Below are 19,987 nucleotides of genomic sequence, written 5' to 3'. Positions count from 1 at the left end.
GTAAGTATTATTAGTAAATACTAAATTTTTTGATATATATTCCGAGCGAAAATTTGTATTATTAAAAATAGATGTCATTAGTTCTTACAGAGTTTCTTTATTAAAAATGCAATTTCATTTAAACCTATTTAAGTGAATATTTCTTGAAAGTGATATTTCATCTAAATCTAAAAGAACATAATTTTGTGGTGATCATATCTATCTCATATCTATCACTATATCACTATATATCACATATATCATTATAAGTTTCATTCATTTCAAAGCAGTCTTAGATATAATTATATATATAATATAAATATATATATATATATATATATATATATAATAATAATAATAATAATAATAATAATAATAATAATAATAATAGTTATAAGAATTTATCAAAATTTCAATTAACCACACAGTAAGAGGTTCAATTGGAGTGTTTATTGGTGCTACAATAGAGCTTAGCAGAAATATCGTTTATTTCTCTCTAGTTTTTTTGTCAATTGTCAGAAATTTTTTCTAATTCATTACAATTATTAGTTGTTTCAAAAGTCAGATCATTAGTAGGCTCTATATATGATGTATTATTGTTAATAAGTTCTCTGGATAGATCTAAATATAAATATTGCTGTTTCTCCATTAAAACTGTGACATTACCTTTGTCAGATGGTATGACTATCAAATTTGGATTTTATTTTAAAAACTTTTTGGTTTTGTATAATAGATCTGCAAATATAGAAAATTGTTTGGGTTCATTATTGTGGTTAGTTAAAATGTTGGTTGTTTTCGTTATAACTATATTTCTTTCTTGTTCATTTTGTTTTAATTGAAATATTTTTAGTAATTATAGGTTCAATACTAAATTTAGAGCCTAATAATCAATACTGTAAAATATTTTTAATCCGATTAAATGTAATAACACTTTTTTGTAATGTTTACTTAAATCCATATCTAACAGCTCTACAACACAAATGGAATGATATAAGTAAAAATTGCAAACTCTAATAGAATTAATAACGTTCATTTTTAATAATACATATTTTTCTTATAATAATAAAAATTACCTCATCGATATCACTAGCAGATTATGTAATGGAATAAATTTTGGCTATTTTACTTAACTAACTTTGATTCTCTTGCTTGTTTTAGATTTGATGAAATAATTTATTATAAATAACTTGTCTGTTTTCAAAAATTAGTTCATCTGTTGTATCAATTATTTAGTGTTTTGATTAAAATTTCTTCATATAAAAGCTTATGTACTAACCTATTATAGATAAAATTGTTGGTCTCTTGTTCCTGGCGCATGAGTTTTTTTCTATATATGATTTTAAATTTTTAACAATTAATTGACTATTGTTTTTGAGATAGTTTGGAAATATTCCATATTTGTATGTAAATTGGAAAGATTTTTGCAGACTAATTTATAAACGGTTATGATGGAAGAGTATGGCGAATGCGTCGGTTCTCAGAAACCGTTTGATATTGTTTTTCTACATGTTTTTTTATTCAACGGCGATTTGTTTATATTATTGTTTATTTCTTTGTTTGTTCACTACCTATAGATAAAAATTCTTTTTGATATAAATAGGTACTTGTTTAGCAGCGAGAACTCAACAAAATAGAAAGCAACCAGTGAATTTAAATAAATTGCATAAGTAATGAATAGTTAATTATTATAAATAGTAAGTCTAGTGTGAGTGTGTAAATAAATTAAGTAAGTAAAAGAAAGTGTGTATAAATTTACGTTACTGTTACAATAGTTTAAATAAATAAATAAATAAAACATTATTATAGAACTATAATAATATCAAAATAATAGATACAAATAAAATTTTTAGAAGAAGATTACTGATATCATCCAAATGTACGAAAACTGGAGAAACCAACGAAATAGAAATATCAATGGTTTCAAAAATCGAAAAATTATTCCATAATTTTTTATTCTTAGGACGGAGGGAGGAGTTACATCGAACTTTATTTTCATAAGTTTTAATTTGAGGCAGAGATAGTATTGTAACATGAAATTATATAATAGTTATTATAATTTGAATAAGGATCATTACAATTATTATAATTGGACTATGTTGTTTAAATAGATATGTACAAGAATTATAAAGTATATATTTAGGATACATAGGAATAGATTCAATATTATAAACAATGAAAATCATAAAATGGTGAAAGTTCAGCTTTTCTAATAGATCCTAATCAAACAGCACCAGTGAAAAATTGTTAACAACATTCGAAATGTTGGGATGTCTTATAAGAAATGTCGGTTTTCATATGTGAAAATTCCTACGCCCCCATTTCAAACATGTCGCAACATGTTAAGAGTAGTCTCTAATGCTATGAAGAGTGCATTTGCTTTTCTTTCATTCAATCATTCTCTGTTTGTCTATTTACGACGCAGAACATTTTGATAATGAACAAAAGTTTAAAGCAGCCGTGGCAGCAAGAAAAATAGGTGAAATTGAAGGGGAGGACTGTTAATAAGCGATTAGCACAGCTTTGGTTTAATCATTTTAAGAGTGGGGATTTGACTTTTGGAACTCGTTCGCGTTTAAGTTATCCACCTGCGTGGGATATTGAGGTTATAAGGTAAGCAATAGACAACCAACCTAGTACCAGCACTCACCGATTATCGGACTGACTTGGAATTGAAATGGCCAACAGCCATTCTTATTGGGAGAATTGGTTAGGTATATTAGGTTTAGTGAAAGCACAAGGTTAGTTCTATAATTTTTACATCTTTGACTGAATTAAGATTGTATGAATATATTATCTTAAAATGATAGTAACTAGTGGATAACAATGATAATGTTTGGTTTACGATATGACGCTTTTGTAATACAAAATATTATTAAACTTACTATGATTTCCAATTCATCTGATGTCTTTGAAGATTTTACTATATTTTCAAGTCTTTTGTTCAGGTGTCCTGCTTTCTGCAAGGAATGTAGTACAGTCTTGATTTTCGTTTTCAACATACAAATATCATCATAGTTATTTTTCACCTCCCTCAATAACTCTGGAGACATATTACCTAAAAGTATTAGTATATTAATTTTACATTAATAAAGAAACGCTAGTATTAATTCTGAATCAAGCTTTTTTTAGTTCCATAACAAGCACATTTTTTTCTAAGGAAAAGGAATGAATTTGATAACTTATCTGAAATCTCATTAACAACTGACTAACTAGAAATTAGAAGAATATAAAAATATAGAGTTTTTGAAAAATTGTGCACAAGTCAGCAATTTACTTCAATCTCAATCTCTCAGAAATCATGATTCTTATAACTAGTATAACAATTATGGCTATTATATAGACAATATTCAAAATTATTATGATAATCCAGATTAATACTTTGATAATTGATTGTCAAGACATTAACCCTAGTACTCCTATTAACCTATAATACTTTTTTTTTAACCACAATAAGGAAAATACTTGTAATTATGATTCCAATAAATCCTGAATCTAAATCACGATTAATATCAGGATTTCGACTGGAGTCTGATTTTAACTGTTATTAACCGACTTTGTAGTCGAGGAATGTCCAGAAAAGATGCTATCCAGGAAAGAATGTTTTTGACAAATATTTCTCAGACTATACTCTACAAAATTGCAAAGCAAGGTGTGACATTGAGTCGAAAAGGGAATATTTCGGGAAATCAAATCTGATAGGTTCACTCCAATATGCGAAACAATTTACAACATGTTCTCATCAAAAATAATGCCCAATCTTCAAGGCTTGCAGAGCTGAAAAGGAAAATGTCCTTGAGGTATGTTCGGTATGAACACTGGGAAGAATAACAAAATGGTTTTAGATATAAAACAGTAAATAAAAGGCAAACAGCAATGAAAAGTAGTCGTTTGATAAAGTGGAGAAACGAGTATATAACAAAAATTCATTTGTATCGTAATGAAGAAAAATAAATCTATTACTTGGATGAAACATGGTTTGACAGCCATTATACTGTTCGTAAAGCCTGGACAACTTATAATTAGAAAGTACAGAGGTAAACGCATATGCATATAACATTGGAGCAGGGGGCAAGGTTGAACGAATGATGCATTATTATTAAGTTTGAAGTATGTTAAGGATAGCTCTTTAGATTACTACCAGGGTATTGAAGGAACCCTTTTTTAGTTTTGGTTCGAAGAAAAATTGGTACCAGTACTAAATTCGTAAAATTCCAACTAAATGGTGGCCATGTTTTAAGTTTAACTCCGTACTACTGCATTTTAATTTAGACTTTTTACTGTTTTAAACGACAGTGGTTCTGAGTTTCACATGTCGAAAGTCATGTCAAGAATTATAAATTCTCTAACCGCTACACTGATTTTAAAATATCAGTTTTCTTTCTAATACATTTGATTGAGTTAAATTCAAGTGTCGGTTACCGCAAAGTAACGGATACGTAGAAAGATAATATTCTACATTATTTCAATAAACTCAGTGGATTATCATAACGAACGCCCCTTCAGTATATTACCTTTTGATGTTATTATATTAATTCGATAAACAAAACAAAGTGGTTTACACCATAGGAAGGAACAATGCTGAAATACTTTTCAAGTGTCATTTCCTCTGTTTCGCCATTTATTCACATTCTTTGTTAATAGAAAAATTATTAAAAATAAACATTAGGGAAATTACTCCGTAACACATAATAATATCAATATATTGAACTATCCATTCATTTTGAACCAATTTGTTGTAGAAACCCCAATGGAACGTAAAAAAACTTTCACTGCCAACTCTACGTACAGGAGCAACCATCTTCATTTTCAACTCCAAAAAAGCTGATAGGTAGGTATGAATTGTAGTATATTATTTCCACAAAAATCTGCCTGTTAATTCTTCTAGTCATGTAAACAAGTTGTTTTTAATCTCTAACTTGTTTCGAATTTTAAATGGAGATTCAAAAATTAAAGTCAGAGAGATTAACTAAATAAATTAATATTAAGTTAATAGTTTATTAATTAGCGTTTTAATTATAATAATTTGAAAAGTAGGTAACTTGAACGGTATGTTCGGTTTACTAGCCGCGGTATGCGAATTTGGAACTTGGTACTTCGGTATGAACTGGTTGAGTGAGACTGATTTTTTTGCATTTTATTTTTTCCTTCTGAAGTCTTGCAAGAAAAGAAGCACACCCATTGACATGGTGTTAACCAAAAATACAATTGTGATTGGTAAATAAGAAAAAGGTTAGAAGACGAGAAACAGACAAGCCATGTGTTTGCCAGATAAAGTATTTTCTGTGCCTACAATAAAGTAATAAAACGATAAAATACAGATGTCCAAAACTACCAACACTACCTTCTAAGGTAGTGCCATATGTTCTTATACTAACTGACAACATAAACTTAAAATTCTTTTAAAATTAGAAAGAAAATGAACACAAAAATTAAATTATGCTTTAAAAAAATGGACATTTTTAAACACAGGATGCTAAATTGTTTGATTCATTGTACATTTTGGGAATAGGCATGACTCAACTATTTATGGCAGTTATAAGCAGGTAGAAATGGATTGATGTGTTTAACATCTGGGGAACAGGTTTCATGTTTTTATTTCATATTAATAACCAAGAGGATTATTCAATAATAATTTAGGTGAAAGATAAATGTCATTGTGTATTTTCTATAATGTAGTTGTCCAATTGTTTATTTTCACTTACCGATTTCCTTTTTCTAGTTCCTCTGTCAGCACCTTTACTGGTAACAGCCCAATAGAAGGAACAAAAAAACCTGTTAAGGTGTACACAAGGAAGTGATTATTTCAAGCCCTTGTTGAAGAACCTTGTAAGTATGAATTCAAAATGGCAATATTTTTATATATAATTGTAATAGTCGTAGTCACAACTATTGACACTGTCCATATAATAAATTTGAATTGAACCTGAAGTCATGAATTTATATAATTTGTAGGTCAATCATCAATATCGACTAATATGGAAACAGATAAACTTGAAGGGCACTCGACTGTGACAGGTGAGTATAGTCATATCCTTTCAGATCTAAATCAACCAAGGAAACATAATAAAAGACGTAGCCCCTATCTCAGGAGCATTAATATTTGCGACGCAAAGTCAGTCGGTGGAAGTCAGCTGCTAATAAAGCGCAAAAATATCGTCCAAAAACAATAATAAAATACTTAGAAAAAAATATCGAACATTCAAAATGGCTTAAAAATGTAAATATAACCACTCACAATTTTTTTATGCAACAGCAAAGGAATCAAAAATTAAAATCTAGAGGAAGAAGATTTACCTTAGATGACAAGATATTTTCACTATCCTGTTACAAGAATAGTGAAAAAGGTTACAGGTTTCTTTCTAAAATATTTTCTTTACCGAGCCGAAGAACATTAAGTAGGTTATTAAATCATATGCCTTTCAGTTGTGGAATAAACGAACATATATTTAATCACTTAAAAAGGGTTGTAGAGAAAATAGTCAGTCTTGATAAATATTGCGTATTAATATTTGATGAAACGTCATTAGATACTGAGCTCACATATAATCGGGTGGCAGATTGTTTTGAAGGGTTAATTGATTTTGAAAAAGGGGATAGGAGAGCTGGCTTTGCTGATCATGCTCTACTTTTTATGGTTAAAGGTATACGTAGAAGCTGGAAGCAACCGATAGCATTTTATTTTATCCACAAAAACTGTGGATTTAGTAAGAATTATTAAGGAAGTTGTGAGAGCACTACGTAGTAATGGCAAATAGTTGCGCCAGTTTGTGATTTGGGATATACTAATGTTAGCACTGTTAATAAACTGTTGGATGATACAAAAGCGTACTGTATCAGGAATAATATAGATAATAAATTTCAGGGGTATTTAATAGATGAGGAAGAAATAGTCCATTTGTTTGATTATCCTCATTTATTCAGATGTTTGAGAAATGGATTAATAAATAAAAATCTACAATTTTTTCAGAATGAGGCTTCAAAAGTATGGATAAACAAATAGGATTTTTCAGTAGCTTCCCCAGATTAACGGATCAACATATTTTTAAAGACAAAATTAAGAAGATGAGGGCGAAAATTTTGTACGCTAATATTTAGTCGGACAGTAGCAACGACAATGAAAACTTGTACAGAGATCAGCAATGAGTTGCAGCCAGAATCTCGCCTTTACTTGAATCCCATAGCAACTGAAACTGCAGATTTATTATTGTTTTTGGACATGTTGTTCGACAGCCTTAATGGAAATTTGTTAAATCCTCCTTTATGGAAAGAATTGAGGGGAGTTATCACTGCCACATACAAACATCTAGATACTTGGCTCAATGCATTGCCAGTTTTAAATTCATTTCATTTTATAGACCCATCAAAAAGAGTGGTAAATGTATAACACCATCAATTAAGAAACTACCATTCACCATTAAAGGATTTGTGTACATTTGGCAAAAGTTGAGGCAAGAAGAAATCAAATATTTGAGTGCCGGAAACTTAAATCAAGATACTATTGAGAATTTCTTTGGCATGGTAAGAAGTCATGGCATTAGGAATACGAATCCTTCATTTGCTGCATTTTTTTCGTCCACAAAGTCTTTGTGGACTTGTTGTACAAACAGAAACATTTTTTAAACATGCCAACATCTCACTGTTGACAGTCCTTAGCCCGCTAAAGTGTGGAGGAAAATTTTTTGTTTGTGGATATAGTTATAAAATGTCAAAAACAAAATAAAAATTATAATAATCATCCTATGTTTCAATATTTCATCTACCTATATCTTATATAAACCATTTAATTGTGAAATTTAGATGGTCGGGCCTGGTTGTCACATAAATTGAAAATGAAACCAAAATATTTTACAAAATACTTCATTTAAACAGCATTTTAATTTCAGGTATTTATATTTGCTTGTAAACAACAATATTTGAATTTTAAATGTTAGCAAAATGAAAGTATTTTGCATAATACTTTTGTTTCATTCACAATTTGATACAACTAGCTTCGAGCATTTAAAATTACTCGAGTTATTTTTAAATTTCCCGCGAAATTAGCATGGATATGAACCTTAGATCAAATATTTAATTATAGAAATCTTTTTCCTTAGTACGAAGCCAGTTCGAGAGATGTCGCTAGGATCGAACTTTGTCATCAAATTTTTATACAGAGTGGCAGATCTATCGAGTATATAATCTTAGGATACATCTTCCAGTCAGCTGTTAAAATTAAACTAATATTCAGGGGCACCAATCCACTAGAGAAAATTACCAAGAATCGTTTAAGAATGGAGTCCATTCTTACACGAAAATGTGTGAGGTTAACGTTGTCTATACCGAAAAAGAGAAAATCAGTACTTTTGAAATACTAGAAATACACAACAAAAAATCAGTAGCGATATAAAATTTAGAGAAAAATAACAAATCAAAAATAAATTTCCATGTAATGAAACACTTTGTATGCAGTCACTATACAATTTACACTGTCTGATGCACGATTCGAAGGAACTGACGGAAAAAGACTTCTTGCACTGTTGCACACCTTGTAGTCTTCACATCATGTATTCAATTCAAATGTTTCAAATTGGCACGTCTTTTTGGGGGCGAATTCTCATTGTCTGCTTCCCAGCTGGTGCGCAATAGCACACCTTGTAGTCTTTACATCATGAATTTGTGAACGTTGTATTATGGATATTTTGAAATAGATAATGTTGCCTTAAGGCACATGCCAACATAAAAAGTGATTTGTATAAAAATTAGAACAACCTCATATTTCTTTAATTTCTTATTTCTTAGACCTTTTGATATATTAATGCATCTCAATGTTCTAAAATCAAGAACATTGAGATGCATTTATATATTGGGTAAATGCGCCAGTGAGTCGGCCAGATCATTGAGCCAGTAGTCGGCCTTAAGATTTCAAACCGCCCTCCGCAACATTTTTTTGCTATAAATTTGAAATTATTGATTTCAGATAATGCCCAACCAAAGGAAACGAAAGTTTCATCAATATTCCGAAGAGAGTATACAAAAGGCTCTAGAAGAAGTGAAGAATGGAGCGGCAATTAGGCTAACATGCCGAAAATATGCGATACCGCGATAACATTAAATTTCAATAGGTAAGGTCTTTAAGAAAGTTGTTGAATAGAGGTTAGGTCGTTATAAGTGAAGTTGAAATTTATAGGTTAGGTGAGGTTAGTTGGTTGTTAATTTTGTTGAATTTTTATAGATTTTGTTTGTTCAAAATGTCAAATGAATTATACAAAATTCGTTTCAAAAGATATACAGGATATGAATTTTCATAAAAAGTTTAGTAAAGTATTTTAATTTTAGTGTTACATGGGTAATATGAATGATAATTGATATATCTTCCAGAACTTATTGGTTTCCTATACCAGTCAATTAAAATTTTATTATTTTCTTTCCTTATGTACGCATATATTTAAGTGTACCAGGTGTCCCAATAAGAATGGCTCTCGGCCAAATCTCGGGAACTGTTTATAGTACAGCTTCGGGAAAATAAAAAATTAATAACAAAAGTGACCTCGAGAAAAACGAGTGGAAATTATTTACAGAGTTGTAGCTCCACCGCTAGAGGGCGTAATTAAATACCAAAAATTATAAAATGAATAATTCACAAATTTTGCCTGATTAAGCAAATTCATCCTGTAAGGCCAGTTCTACTTAACCTATCTATGCAAACTTTTTTGAAGAGAGCTTCTTTCTACCAATGTAAGAGTTATAATTACGAAACCATCTAATGAGTAATGTATACGCTATAGGGCGCTATTTATTTATTTTTTTAAATCTAGCTATCCTTGAAAACCAGAATAGTGAAAACAGCATGTCGATATCTTTTTCATATTACGAGATATCCTAAGAAGTGTGTAAATTTTAAGCATCTTCCTTTAAACATAATTTACTCCGGGTTGAATGAACGGATTTTAACATTTTTTTACTCCTCAAAACTATCTTTTCTTGTTCTATTAATAATAGTTCCAATTATTATGTCAATATGCTGTCACCGGGAAACTGCCTTAAGGAAGTTAAAATGGAAATATATGAAAACAAGTAGTGGGCCATGAAAAAAACAAAACAAAAAGATATGTCTTGTGTCAAATTAATAAATCTAGAAATTAGTTCATTTACATGTCATTGCGATTTGTGTGCATTAAATTCGATATAACATTTACTTAAAAGTTATATCTAAGGTGATTCTTACAAACTAAGAAGCATTTGATATGATAGGCATATGATACATTTGAATGTATGAGAAATGCAACTGTTGCGGCTATGGTATATGCCATACAATATCCCCAAAGACGTCATCCCGGTAGCAGAGTTTTTCGTCGACTCATACACCGTTTAAGAACAACTGGAAATATAAATCTTCCTGTATTTAGAAGACGCGGCATAGGTCGTTCAGAGGAAAACACAATAAATGTTTTGGCATATATGCAGTTTAACCCGCATTTAAATATTAGAGCAATAAGTAGAGACTTGGGAATATGCAGAACAACCATTCAACGTATTTTGACAGGACACAGGTAAATTATGATGTAAAAATATATATTTCTTAAACAAAATATACCCGCATAATATTATTTGTGGGCATCGTTATATGTTAACATAATAATTCATTGATCATTCCAGAAATATATTTAATAGGACTTTATATTTCTTTTAAATTTCATCCATATCCTATAGTACTGCGTCAACAATTGGTTGATCGTGATTACGACAGAAGGTTGTATTATTAACATATTATATCCCTATATTGAGAAGGCAAGCTTGAACTTGAAACGTCTTTATAACTAAAGCTCTCACACCATTATGTAACAAGACTCCTATGCTAATTCTTGCCAAAATTATTAATTTATTAATAACAGTTTTGATGTCTAACATCATTTCTGATAAATCATATAGTCTGATATATCTGATAGTAACTAAGTTGGAATTTTCTAAACCAATGGTATTCATACTAAGCACACTGTTTATTGTATAATTGTGAGTGTTGGTATAGTAGTAGTATAAACAGTGTGTACAATCAAAGATAGTTGATAAAGTAGACAAAATTTTATTGAAAATTCACATTATGATTATTGATGAATTAATAAACTTGACATTCGGCCTCTTCTAACAATATTTCTATCGTTTAATACTAGTATTTTTATTAATATTATTGAAGTTGATATTACCTGTGACATTTCTCCTATATCTAGCAATAAATGGTATAGTACTACCATTATCAAAAAGATTGGATACATTTTTAGCAATTTCGGAGCTTAAATTCATTCTATCTGCTAAAAGTTCGTAATCTGTCCATAAAGTTTCAGATATATTGTCACAATCTTTATTTTTCACATCTAATCTAGATTCAGCGATTCGACGTTTTTTGACCTGAAAAAATTGAGTTTTTCGTTCATATTTTGATTTTTAAAAATTTACTTCAAATAAAAATCGAGTTTCAACCATATATATTTTTATAAATAACATGTTGTCTCATTACCTTCGGTACAGTTGGTTCTTCCGATTCTATGTGATCCATATTTTTTCTTTTTGTCCATTTCATTTCTTTTTTTTGAGCCTATTAATGAAATACATATATAAATAAGAAAAAAAAATCTTGATACATTCTTTCATGATGATGTTATATTGATATTATATATTTTTTTACTAATCGGAAAACCCTGAAGAGGAAACGAATCAGGGCCATCCAAAATCAACCAAATCTTATATCAAAAATAAACCTAACGAAAATCTCTACTAATCGGGAACGCTCCTCATTTGATTCGCTCTTCATTTTTTGACAACCCCACCTCTCTATTTCATTTTAATTATACCGAAAGTCTTTTTCTTCCCTTATCATTATGCCTTCCATGCTACTGATTTCATTAATTTTTATAAAATAAACTTCTTTTCAATAACACTCCTTAGTTACTTATTTCTTAGGAAAAAGTAAGCAATCAGACTTTAAGATATATCACTTTTCGCCAAAAGTTGGATGGTATATGAGATTTGAGTGTGCAGTAACAATTAATTAGAATGAAAAAAGAACAAGTTAGTTGACAATAGAGGCACACCAAATAAAAAAGGGATCAAGTTAATAATGTAATAAACACGGTCCTATACAAGATTAATTTAAAAAAAAGGAATAATAATTTATGTAATGAAACTATGAAATACTTTCATTGATTCTGTAAATTGGCAATAGTTTGGTATTTGTTTAAACAACATTAGATATAGTAACCCGAATAGCAGAGAAATAAATCAAGAAATTTAGCGAACGATATTAAACAGCGTACGCTATTGTGTTTATGTATTTCGCATTTCTCGTTAAAAGTGAAGTGTCTTTACCGGCGGAATGCGAACAAAGTGCATTGTATTCAAGGGAAATTTCATAGCTTTTTTTGAGGCCGATTTAGTTTTTTACCCGTTTTCTATCGTTTGTCATTTTCTCATATATTATAATAAAAAAAACAGTTTTAATGTCACCCAAAAACAAGCAACGATGCTTAAAAAAATTCACCAAATATTTGTAGAATTCGACATTTAGGTAGTACAGATATTTTTACAAATGGAGGCGGAAGAACGTAATATCATATATACGGGCCAAAGTTGCATACTGGTGGCCACACGCAATCGAAGGCTTGGTGCAATCTAATGAAGAGTTAGGTGAAAATTATGAAAATTTTAAGAAATGATTCTAGAGTCAGTTAATTCCCAAATTACCGCCCAACAATGTTGTAGTCATAGACAATGCGCCACATTACAACAAACAGTAAGAAAAAAGTCCTACATCTGCAACGACCAAAATTCATGAGATGTAGTAAAACATGAATTATTTGTATTGATTCAGATGAACAAACTATAGTATAAAATCATCATATAATGATATTTTAAGATTAGCTCCTTATATTTCAAATAATACTCATGAATGTATTATTTCAACAATTTTGGGAGGGAACCTCTAATAGATACTGTAGTTGATGAGCTGATGATAAACATCAACAATGACAGTGATATTAATGATTATTCCGAATATGACTTTAGTAATAGTGATACCTAATCACTATCTGGTATCGAATAGAGAATATATTATTATTTATTAATATTTCACGGCATCAAATTATCAAACTAGTTTTGTCTTTATTACAAATTGCAGACTTTTTGCACAATTTAGATAATACGAATCTAATTATGTGTAATTATTAAAAAATTTCGTATCGGTAATTAAAGAACGTTTATATAAATTTAATAGTGATAATATATATATATATATATATATATATATATATATATATATATATATATATTGTTTTTGATTTTAGTTATGTCTCTTCTGTAACATTAGTTTTTTTTTTTATAATTTTTAAAAAATAAATTTTGAAGTTTCGACTTTTCTTTAAGTCTTAATCAAAATATGGTATTGACACTGACAATTTACTTATTTATATTGATTTATGGATCACCTTCATCATGAATATCAAAATAAGGATGAAATCAACTTAGAACGAAAAAGCTATAAATGATAAAAAAGATCTAAATAAATTAAGTAAAATTTATAATTCTATTTTGTAAATTCTAATAAAACTACAAATAATTTAATTGATTACTGCTATAAACGTCAAAATTTATCTTTCTTTTAAAAATTATCAAAAAAAACTAATTTTAAAACAGAAGAGACCTAAGTCCAGAGCATTTAGATGCACTAATACCATATTTATTGGAATAATTCGATAATTGTTGGGAAAGTCCTTGTACATGGTAAGGAAAAATGTTTTATGTTTTGTTCCTAATTTATTTTTTAATTGATTGTAGTATCTGTTTATCCTTTTATTGAGGTCATCAATACGATAAAAAAAATTAAAAATCATTAACGAACTATGAAATATCAAAAAAAAACATGAATTCATTAATAAAGATTCCAGAATTCTTGAAACGGAATCTAATAAACGAAAAAGAGAATTTTTAGAAATGGTTCACATTCATAAGAAAGAGAACGCTACTCGTATAAATGATAAAAAAGATCTAAATAATTTAAGTAAAATTTATAGCTCTATTTTGTAAATTCTAATAAAACTACAAATAATTTAATTAATTATTGCTACATATTTCAGATGTAAGGACTAAGGAAAAATAGATTTTTCTTATTAGAACAAAGTTCTATTTTGATTTTATACTTATTTTGATATTCACCATGAAGGTGATCTATTGATCAATATAAATACGCAACTTCTCAGTGTTGATATCATATTTTGCTAAAGACTTGAAGAAAAGTCGCAACGTCAATTTTTATCTATCTATTTTTTAAAATTTATTAAAAAAACTAATATTGAAACAGAAGAGACTTAAAATCAAGAGCATTTAGAAACAAACATATCAAAAGATCTAAGAAATAAGAATACTCTCATCTCTTTTCCACAATCAATTTAACAACTCGTATTTCTTTATTTATAAATATGTCTCTTTATTTATTGATTCTATTTTACCTTTTATTTTTACAATTGATCTTCAATTTTTGACAATTAGCATTCTAGCTTCCATAGCTTGACAGTTGTCGTTCAGTATTATACACTTCATGTTTGTCATTATTATTTCAACTAATTCGACGTTATCCAGTTATAAATTCATTTTTTTGACCGGAATACTAGGTGGGAAAATGTAATCGCCAGAGGACCTCATGGGTGTAAACATACAGTTAATTCTTGGATACTTACTGTATATTTAAACTTCTATACCTGCTTCATTTATATATCGTCGTAAAGCAGAAAAACAAACCTGATAGCTTATGTTAATTGGTAATGGGATTTGCTTTGCACTATATTATGGAAGAATTTGTTGACATGTAGGCATTTATTGGGACACTCCAGGACGATCTATTTTAAGTTTCCTAGTAAGATTTCTAATTCTAATTCATTTGTGTACATTGAATAAAGTAGATAACTTAGTATGCTTCCTTGGAGTAAACTTATCTATGACTGTCGCATGCTGTTGATGATTGATTTACATTATCATATCCTTGAATATCTTATGTAGAACATTCCAATTTTGAAACCGTATTGGGATTCAGGTAACAACTAGTTTTTTTCTAACCAAAATTCTAGGTGATCTTTAGCTTTTTATACGTCTCTAAAACACGATATGGTTCTAGATTGATGATTATCGGGTGGTTCTTCTAAGTTTTTTGATTAAATTGGTTTACATTGGGTATTTGGTATTTCCTGGAGAAAAGTTGATACTATTCTTAAGAGGGAGCAATAAATAGTTCGTGTATCGTGAATGTTCTAATTATACGAATCACAACAAATAATCATCCATTTATTGGGTATGTAAGGAATATTAGATAAAAATATTTTTGAAATTTTTTTAAATTAGAATAGCTACTTCACCCCTTCTTTCTTAACGGTCTAAGCGAAAGACATAATTCAAAGAACCCTAGCTTAAAGTAAGTTTCAAATGGCAATGGTAAACTGCATTGTTTTCAGTAAAAAAATCTAATTCATGTATATCAATTGTCTTTAATTTTCACAATGATTTACAACTTATTTTCACAACTTGAGATGTACTTAATAAATAAATAAATTCTTTTAATTCTTCATCTATTTCAAATTACAATAATATGTAGCTGATCTGAAAATAAAAGGTAGATTGACTGAGCCTATAATTCTATAATGTGCTTGTAAATTGGGATTTAGTGAGCTTGATCTGATTATTTAGGAATTTTTTATCATGATTTGAATGGTGCTTTATCAGTCGATGTAACTAATTCAAATGTTTGTTGGACAGAATTTTTCTACAATACATTTGTTCCAGACATTAACTTATTGATTTGTCGTTTTTTTGGTGCGACTACCTATACTATTATTACGTTCACATTTTAGACGTTTTATATATTGAAAATGGGAATTGATTGATTAAAAAAAAAACTTTATAAACTAAAAAGAAACTCTTACAAAATTTTGAGAAAAATATATCACTCAATTTAACACCAAAATGGTACTCTAGGTAAAACTCGATACTGTGTACCATTTACAAAATATTTTTATTTGAAATTATGAAGTAATAATCAATGCTGGTAAAAATTGATGATAAATTATTAATTATAATATATAAATAAATTATTATGGAAAGACTGATGACGTAACCAACTTGCACACTGTGTGTTACAGCCTTCTGGATGTCGGCGAAGGTATTTTTTGGTACTCCCAGGTTGACGATGCTATGATGTGGGGTCCTAGGCACGACTACGGTTGCTGACATAATAACTGGAACTATTTCCACATTTTTGCTGTGCCAGATCTGTTCAATCTCAATTGCAAGATCCGCATACTTGGCCAGTTTCTCCTGATGTTTGTTGATAATGTTATGAGTGTTCGTTATGGCTATGGCCTGTTTTTGATCAATGGTGTAGCACGCTTGATTATGTCAGTGCAGATAGTCAGTACTAGCTAACAAACTACAAGCAGATGTTATATGTTGAATGTTGTTGTGTCGATAAATTGATCCTGGATAGCTATCATAAAGCATTCAGTTTCTGAAATAAGCGTTCCGCTACTTAAGTAATTCTTATCCGCCTTGGATAACTGTAGTTTGATTTAGGGCTGAGTTTTCTGATTTCCTGTAAAATAATTCACTTAGTTCCATTACCTGTCGAAAGTGTAGGTTGACAAGATCAATGAGGCCTCTTTCGACCTCTTTTTAGGGTAATGTTCCAATAGCGTGGTTATTGTTTTCCATTATCATTGCTTGTGTTGACCTCTGAATACCTTCTAGCTCTGTTTTTGTCCATTTCAGGATTCCAAAAGGTGTTGATTGTCTGGAATAAGGCTAGGCGCATACTCAGTTGGGTAGCTGCATATTTTCGTTTATGAGAATACCTTTGTCAATGTGTAGGGTTTTGCACTCATACTCCATATTATGTATATCACTGAAGAGTCAATGTTTTATATCAAGAAGGTAATTGATTTAACGCTCATTTACTGTGTATAATATGCATTAGTAAAATTAAAAAATTTTTGTTGCATAAATTCGACCTCATCGATAAATCAGATACATGTTTAAAATTGGGATTGAGGTCTTTCCTTTCTTGTGTTTCAAAACAATCCATTAATCAGTACTTATATCTTGATTATTTTTATCAAATTGATAATTACAATGTACTCAACGTTGATTACACTGATATGTTATCAACTTAAGACGAGTGTTTAAGAAACTCTAGTACAGCTGTTACTTATTATACAGAAAAGTTTTCTAGAATAAACTTTTCAAGTAAAAATATATTTAGATCTATTAAAAGTCGTTGCCGAGAAACTGGGAATGTGAGACAAAAAGAAATGATTTCTGGTAGACCAAGAACAACAAACTATTAATTAAGAAAGTATTAATTATTTTTAATTCATCAGGATCCACATTACCAATACCCATTAAAGTTAATGATTGGGCAGCATCCTTAAGTTAGAAATTAATAGATTATCACATTCCTCCTAGAAATTTAAGTGATGATATGTACCTGGAGTTTTATAAGAATGACTTATTCTAGATATTAGTTTTAATGTTAAACGTCTTGGTTGGGTAATCATTTTCCAAATTGATGGATTGGTAGAAGTGCAGAGATTTCAGTGGTAATCTATTACTTAATTTGACTGTTAAATTTTCAACTATTCTTTGTTGAGCTCTAGTGTTGTATACTTATTTAAATTAAACTCAACTTTTGTATATTTTAAAAACGATTTTACAGTAAAAAACACAAGAAAATGAAAGCCCATTAGTCATATCTTCTTTGGATTCTACTAATATATATGTTTGGCTATCATTTTCTTGATTACTATCATCATTGGATAAGTTATTGTCGACACTATAGAACTTGATGTACGTAGCTAGAGTTCTCTTTTTATTACTTCTTGTAAACAAATTCGAATAACCCCTTACATTATCAAACTAAAAATCAAATTAACTGACCTGTTTATTGACTGAATTATGATCTTCATCAGATATAGAAACCGAACAACACGTAGTCATTTTAAATTATTCAATTTCTCAAAAATTCACAAAGTGGTCATTAGGTTTATTCAAACAAAACCGTTCATAACAGTCACACTTATGCACAGTACTAAAATTCTGTGACTAAAATGGTGTCCCAATTGAAAATTGACAGTTAATCGGATGGTTGAAGACTTCTTATTTGATTTTGTGGCCATTTGCGAATGGCCTCTACAATTAATTTAGTACATGATTCTGAGCTGAAGTTTAGTCGACTGACTTTAACAGTGTTATGTATGTCCCGAAGTCCATTAACTCAATATTTGGAATTGTTATTGTATTGTAAACATTTTTATTTTCAGAAAATTAGTAAGTCTTTTGAAATGGATCAAGATTTAGGCAATCTAAGAAAACAGTTTATCTACGTGCGGCCGTGCTCATCGTTAAAGAAGATTAAAAAAGAAACAAAAGTGTTTTAGCCAGTAATTACTTTTGATATAAAAATGACTTCAATTTATTGTGTGGAGTTGGCTATCTGATGCCGTTAAATAGACTTGGACGTTTAATTTTTCCTTAGACCGAGTAAGAGAGAAAAAAATTGTTGGAGAGTAATTATTTCAATTAATAATAAATAATTAAATAACCTAACCTGATTCGTTCCAATTATTACGGTAATTTTATAACTTCTTGAAGTTGGCCTGATTTAGGTAATTATTTAATATCAGCTGCTAATTCCATTCACATCAAAACTCAGATTATTCTCACTTCTGACGTCATAACTCAGTTCAAGAAGCAAGAAAGTTCAAGAACAAGGAGTTCAGCAAGAAAGTACATAATACTGAAAGATTACAAATAGTCATTAATGTAAATAATCTTATAAATAATATTATTTTAGTTATGTCCTTTCTTTCGCTGCCAATAAGTCGATTGGATCATCAATGATAATGGTTAATTTTATGTGGTTATTGAGAATATTAACTCTCATTACGCGTTCTTTTATTCACTGAGCAGTGACGTCATTATCTGAGTATAAGATAGTTAATTGAAATAAATTTTTTTCCTCTTACTCTCTCTAACGAGTGAAAAAAGTTACTTTACTCACGAGTTTCATAAAAATTTTTTTCTACGTCCGTAGACTTGGAACAATTCGACAAAACTTTTATCAATTTTTATTTTGGAATAGTAATATTAAAAATACAACTGTGTGCATTATTAATTTGAAGTAGAGAAGTTACATTACTATTGGTAATTGAATTTGCAGCATTTAACGAGTTCAAAGAAATAACATCGTTTATAGTTGTATTAGTACTTATTGGATTGTTGGTAGGATCGTGAACATTCACAATACTGCTTGAAGTCGAATTAGTTGTTCCTATTAAAATTTTCACTGCGGAATCCATTTTGTTTTTTATTGAGTCGTCTATGTTTTGAATGAGGTAAATTCAAATATGTTGCGATAAGCGAGGGAATTTTTGAAAAGATATTGATACACAACTTGGGTTTTGCATTTTCCATTTCTATACTGCAAAAAGAAATTATCTGTTTGGACATTTGTGGGTCGTTGGTTTTTATATTTTTTATAAATATTTACTAAGTAAATAACACTTAATCGACGTTGAACATTAGTTTTTCTATCAGGTACTGTGATAATTAAAACATTTCCGGTATTATTAATATCGTTACACTTCATTTTATATAATTCCTCCATCCCCAGATGTCCTGTGATTCAGAATATTGAAGCAACCTGAAAGATGTTACAAATAATATCTAAGCTTACATTAAAATTTTTTGTTGTCATAACTTATGCATGAGATAATGATCGGTCTGGAGCTTGTAACAGAAACTTATGAATTTATTCACGGGCAAATGTTATAGATTTTTTGGGTCTATAGCCAACTGATTTATTTTTCAAATATGCAATAAGTTTCGTGTATTCACTGATGTCTACGTCGTTAATTACCATTATTAGGGTGACTTTCAGTTTTGAATAAGTCGACCAAAGTGTTGAAGACTTCCACATTTTGGATTTAGTTTCGAAGTAAGC

The 19,987-nt window shown here is 29.4% G+C and overlaps 2 protein-coding genes across 5 annotated transcripts in view; one reads left to right on the top strand and one right to left on the bottom strand.

Moving 5' to 3' along the window:
* The window catches only part of LOC130890699 (S1 RNA-binding domain-containing protein 1), a 55,367-nt gene extending 37,244 nt beyond the window's left edge, over positions 1 to 18,123 (bottom strand). The window contains exons 1-4 of one of the 4 annotated variants that reach the window (XM_057794931.1): positions 17,923 to 18,123; positions 11,471 to 11,548; positions 11,160 to 11,361; positions 2,862 to 3,034 (exon numbers count right to left, since the gene is read on the bottom strand). In XM_057794931.1, the coding sequence (XP_057650914.1) occupies positions 2,862 to 3,034; positions 11,160 to 11,361; positions 11,471 to 11,548; positions 17,923 to 17,982 (513 nt within the window). In that variant the 5' untranslated portion in view covers positions 17,983 to 18,123. The remainder of the gene's footprint in view (positions 1 to 2,861; positions 3,035 to 11,159; positions 11,362 to 11,470; positions 11,549 to 17,922) is intronic. The other 3 variants (XM_057794930.1, XM_057794929.1, XM_057794928.1) reach the window with 3 other exon arrangements.
* On the top strand, positions 10,066 to 18,460 carry LOC130890729 (uncharacterized). Its single transcript, XM_057794981.1, has 2 exons — positions 10,066 to 10,508; positions 18,306 to 18,460. Exons 1-2 carry the CDS (start codon positions 10,231 to 10,233, stop codon positions 18,340 to 18,342), a joined length of 315 nt encoding a protein of 104 aa, XP_057650964.1. The 5' UTR covers positions 10,066 to 10,230; the 3' UTR covers positions 18,343 to 18,460.
* The last annotated feature ends 1,527 nt before the right edge of the window (positions 18,461 to 19,987 follow it).

Source organism: Diorhabda carinulata, chromosome 2, assembly GCF_026250575.1.
Source record: "Diorhabda carinulata isolate Delta chromosome 2, icDioCari1.1, whole genome shotgun sequence".
Taxonomy (NCBI): Eukaryota; Metazoa; Arthropoda; class Insecta; order Coleoptera; family Chrysomelidae; genus Diorhabda; species Diorhabda carinulata.
This window is presented reverse-complemented; position numbering and strand designations above follow the sequence as displayed.

Excerpts from the sequence above, each read along its gene's own strand:
- LOC130890729 (XM_057794981.1), top strand. The coding sequence starts at position 10,231 with ATGAGAAATGCAACTGTTGCGGCTATGGTATATGCCATACAATATCCC. Across the intron at positions 10,509-18,305 it reads CGTATTTTGACAGGACACAG|AAAATTAGTAAGTCTTTTGA; the intron begins GTAAATTATGAT and ends TTTTATTTTCAG.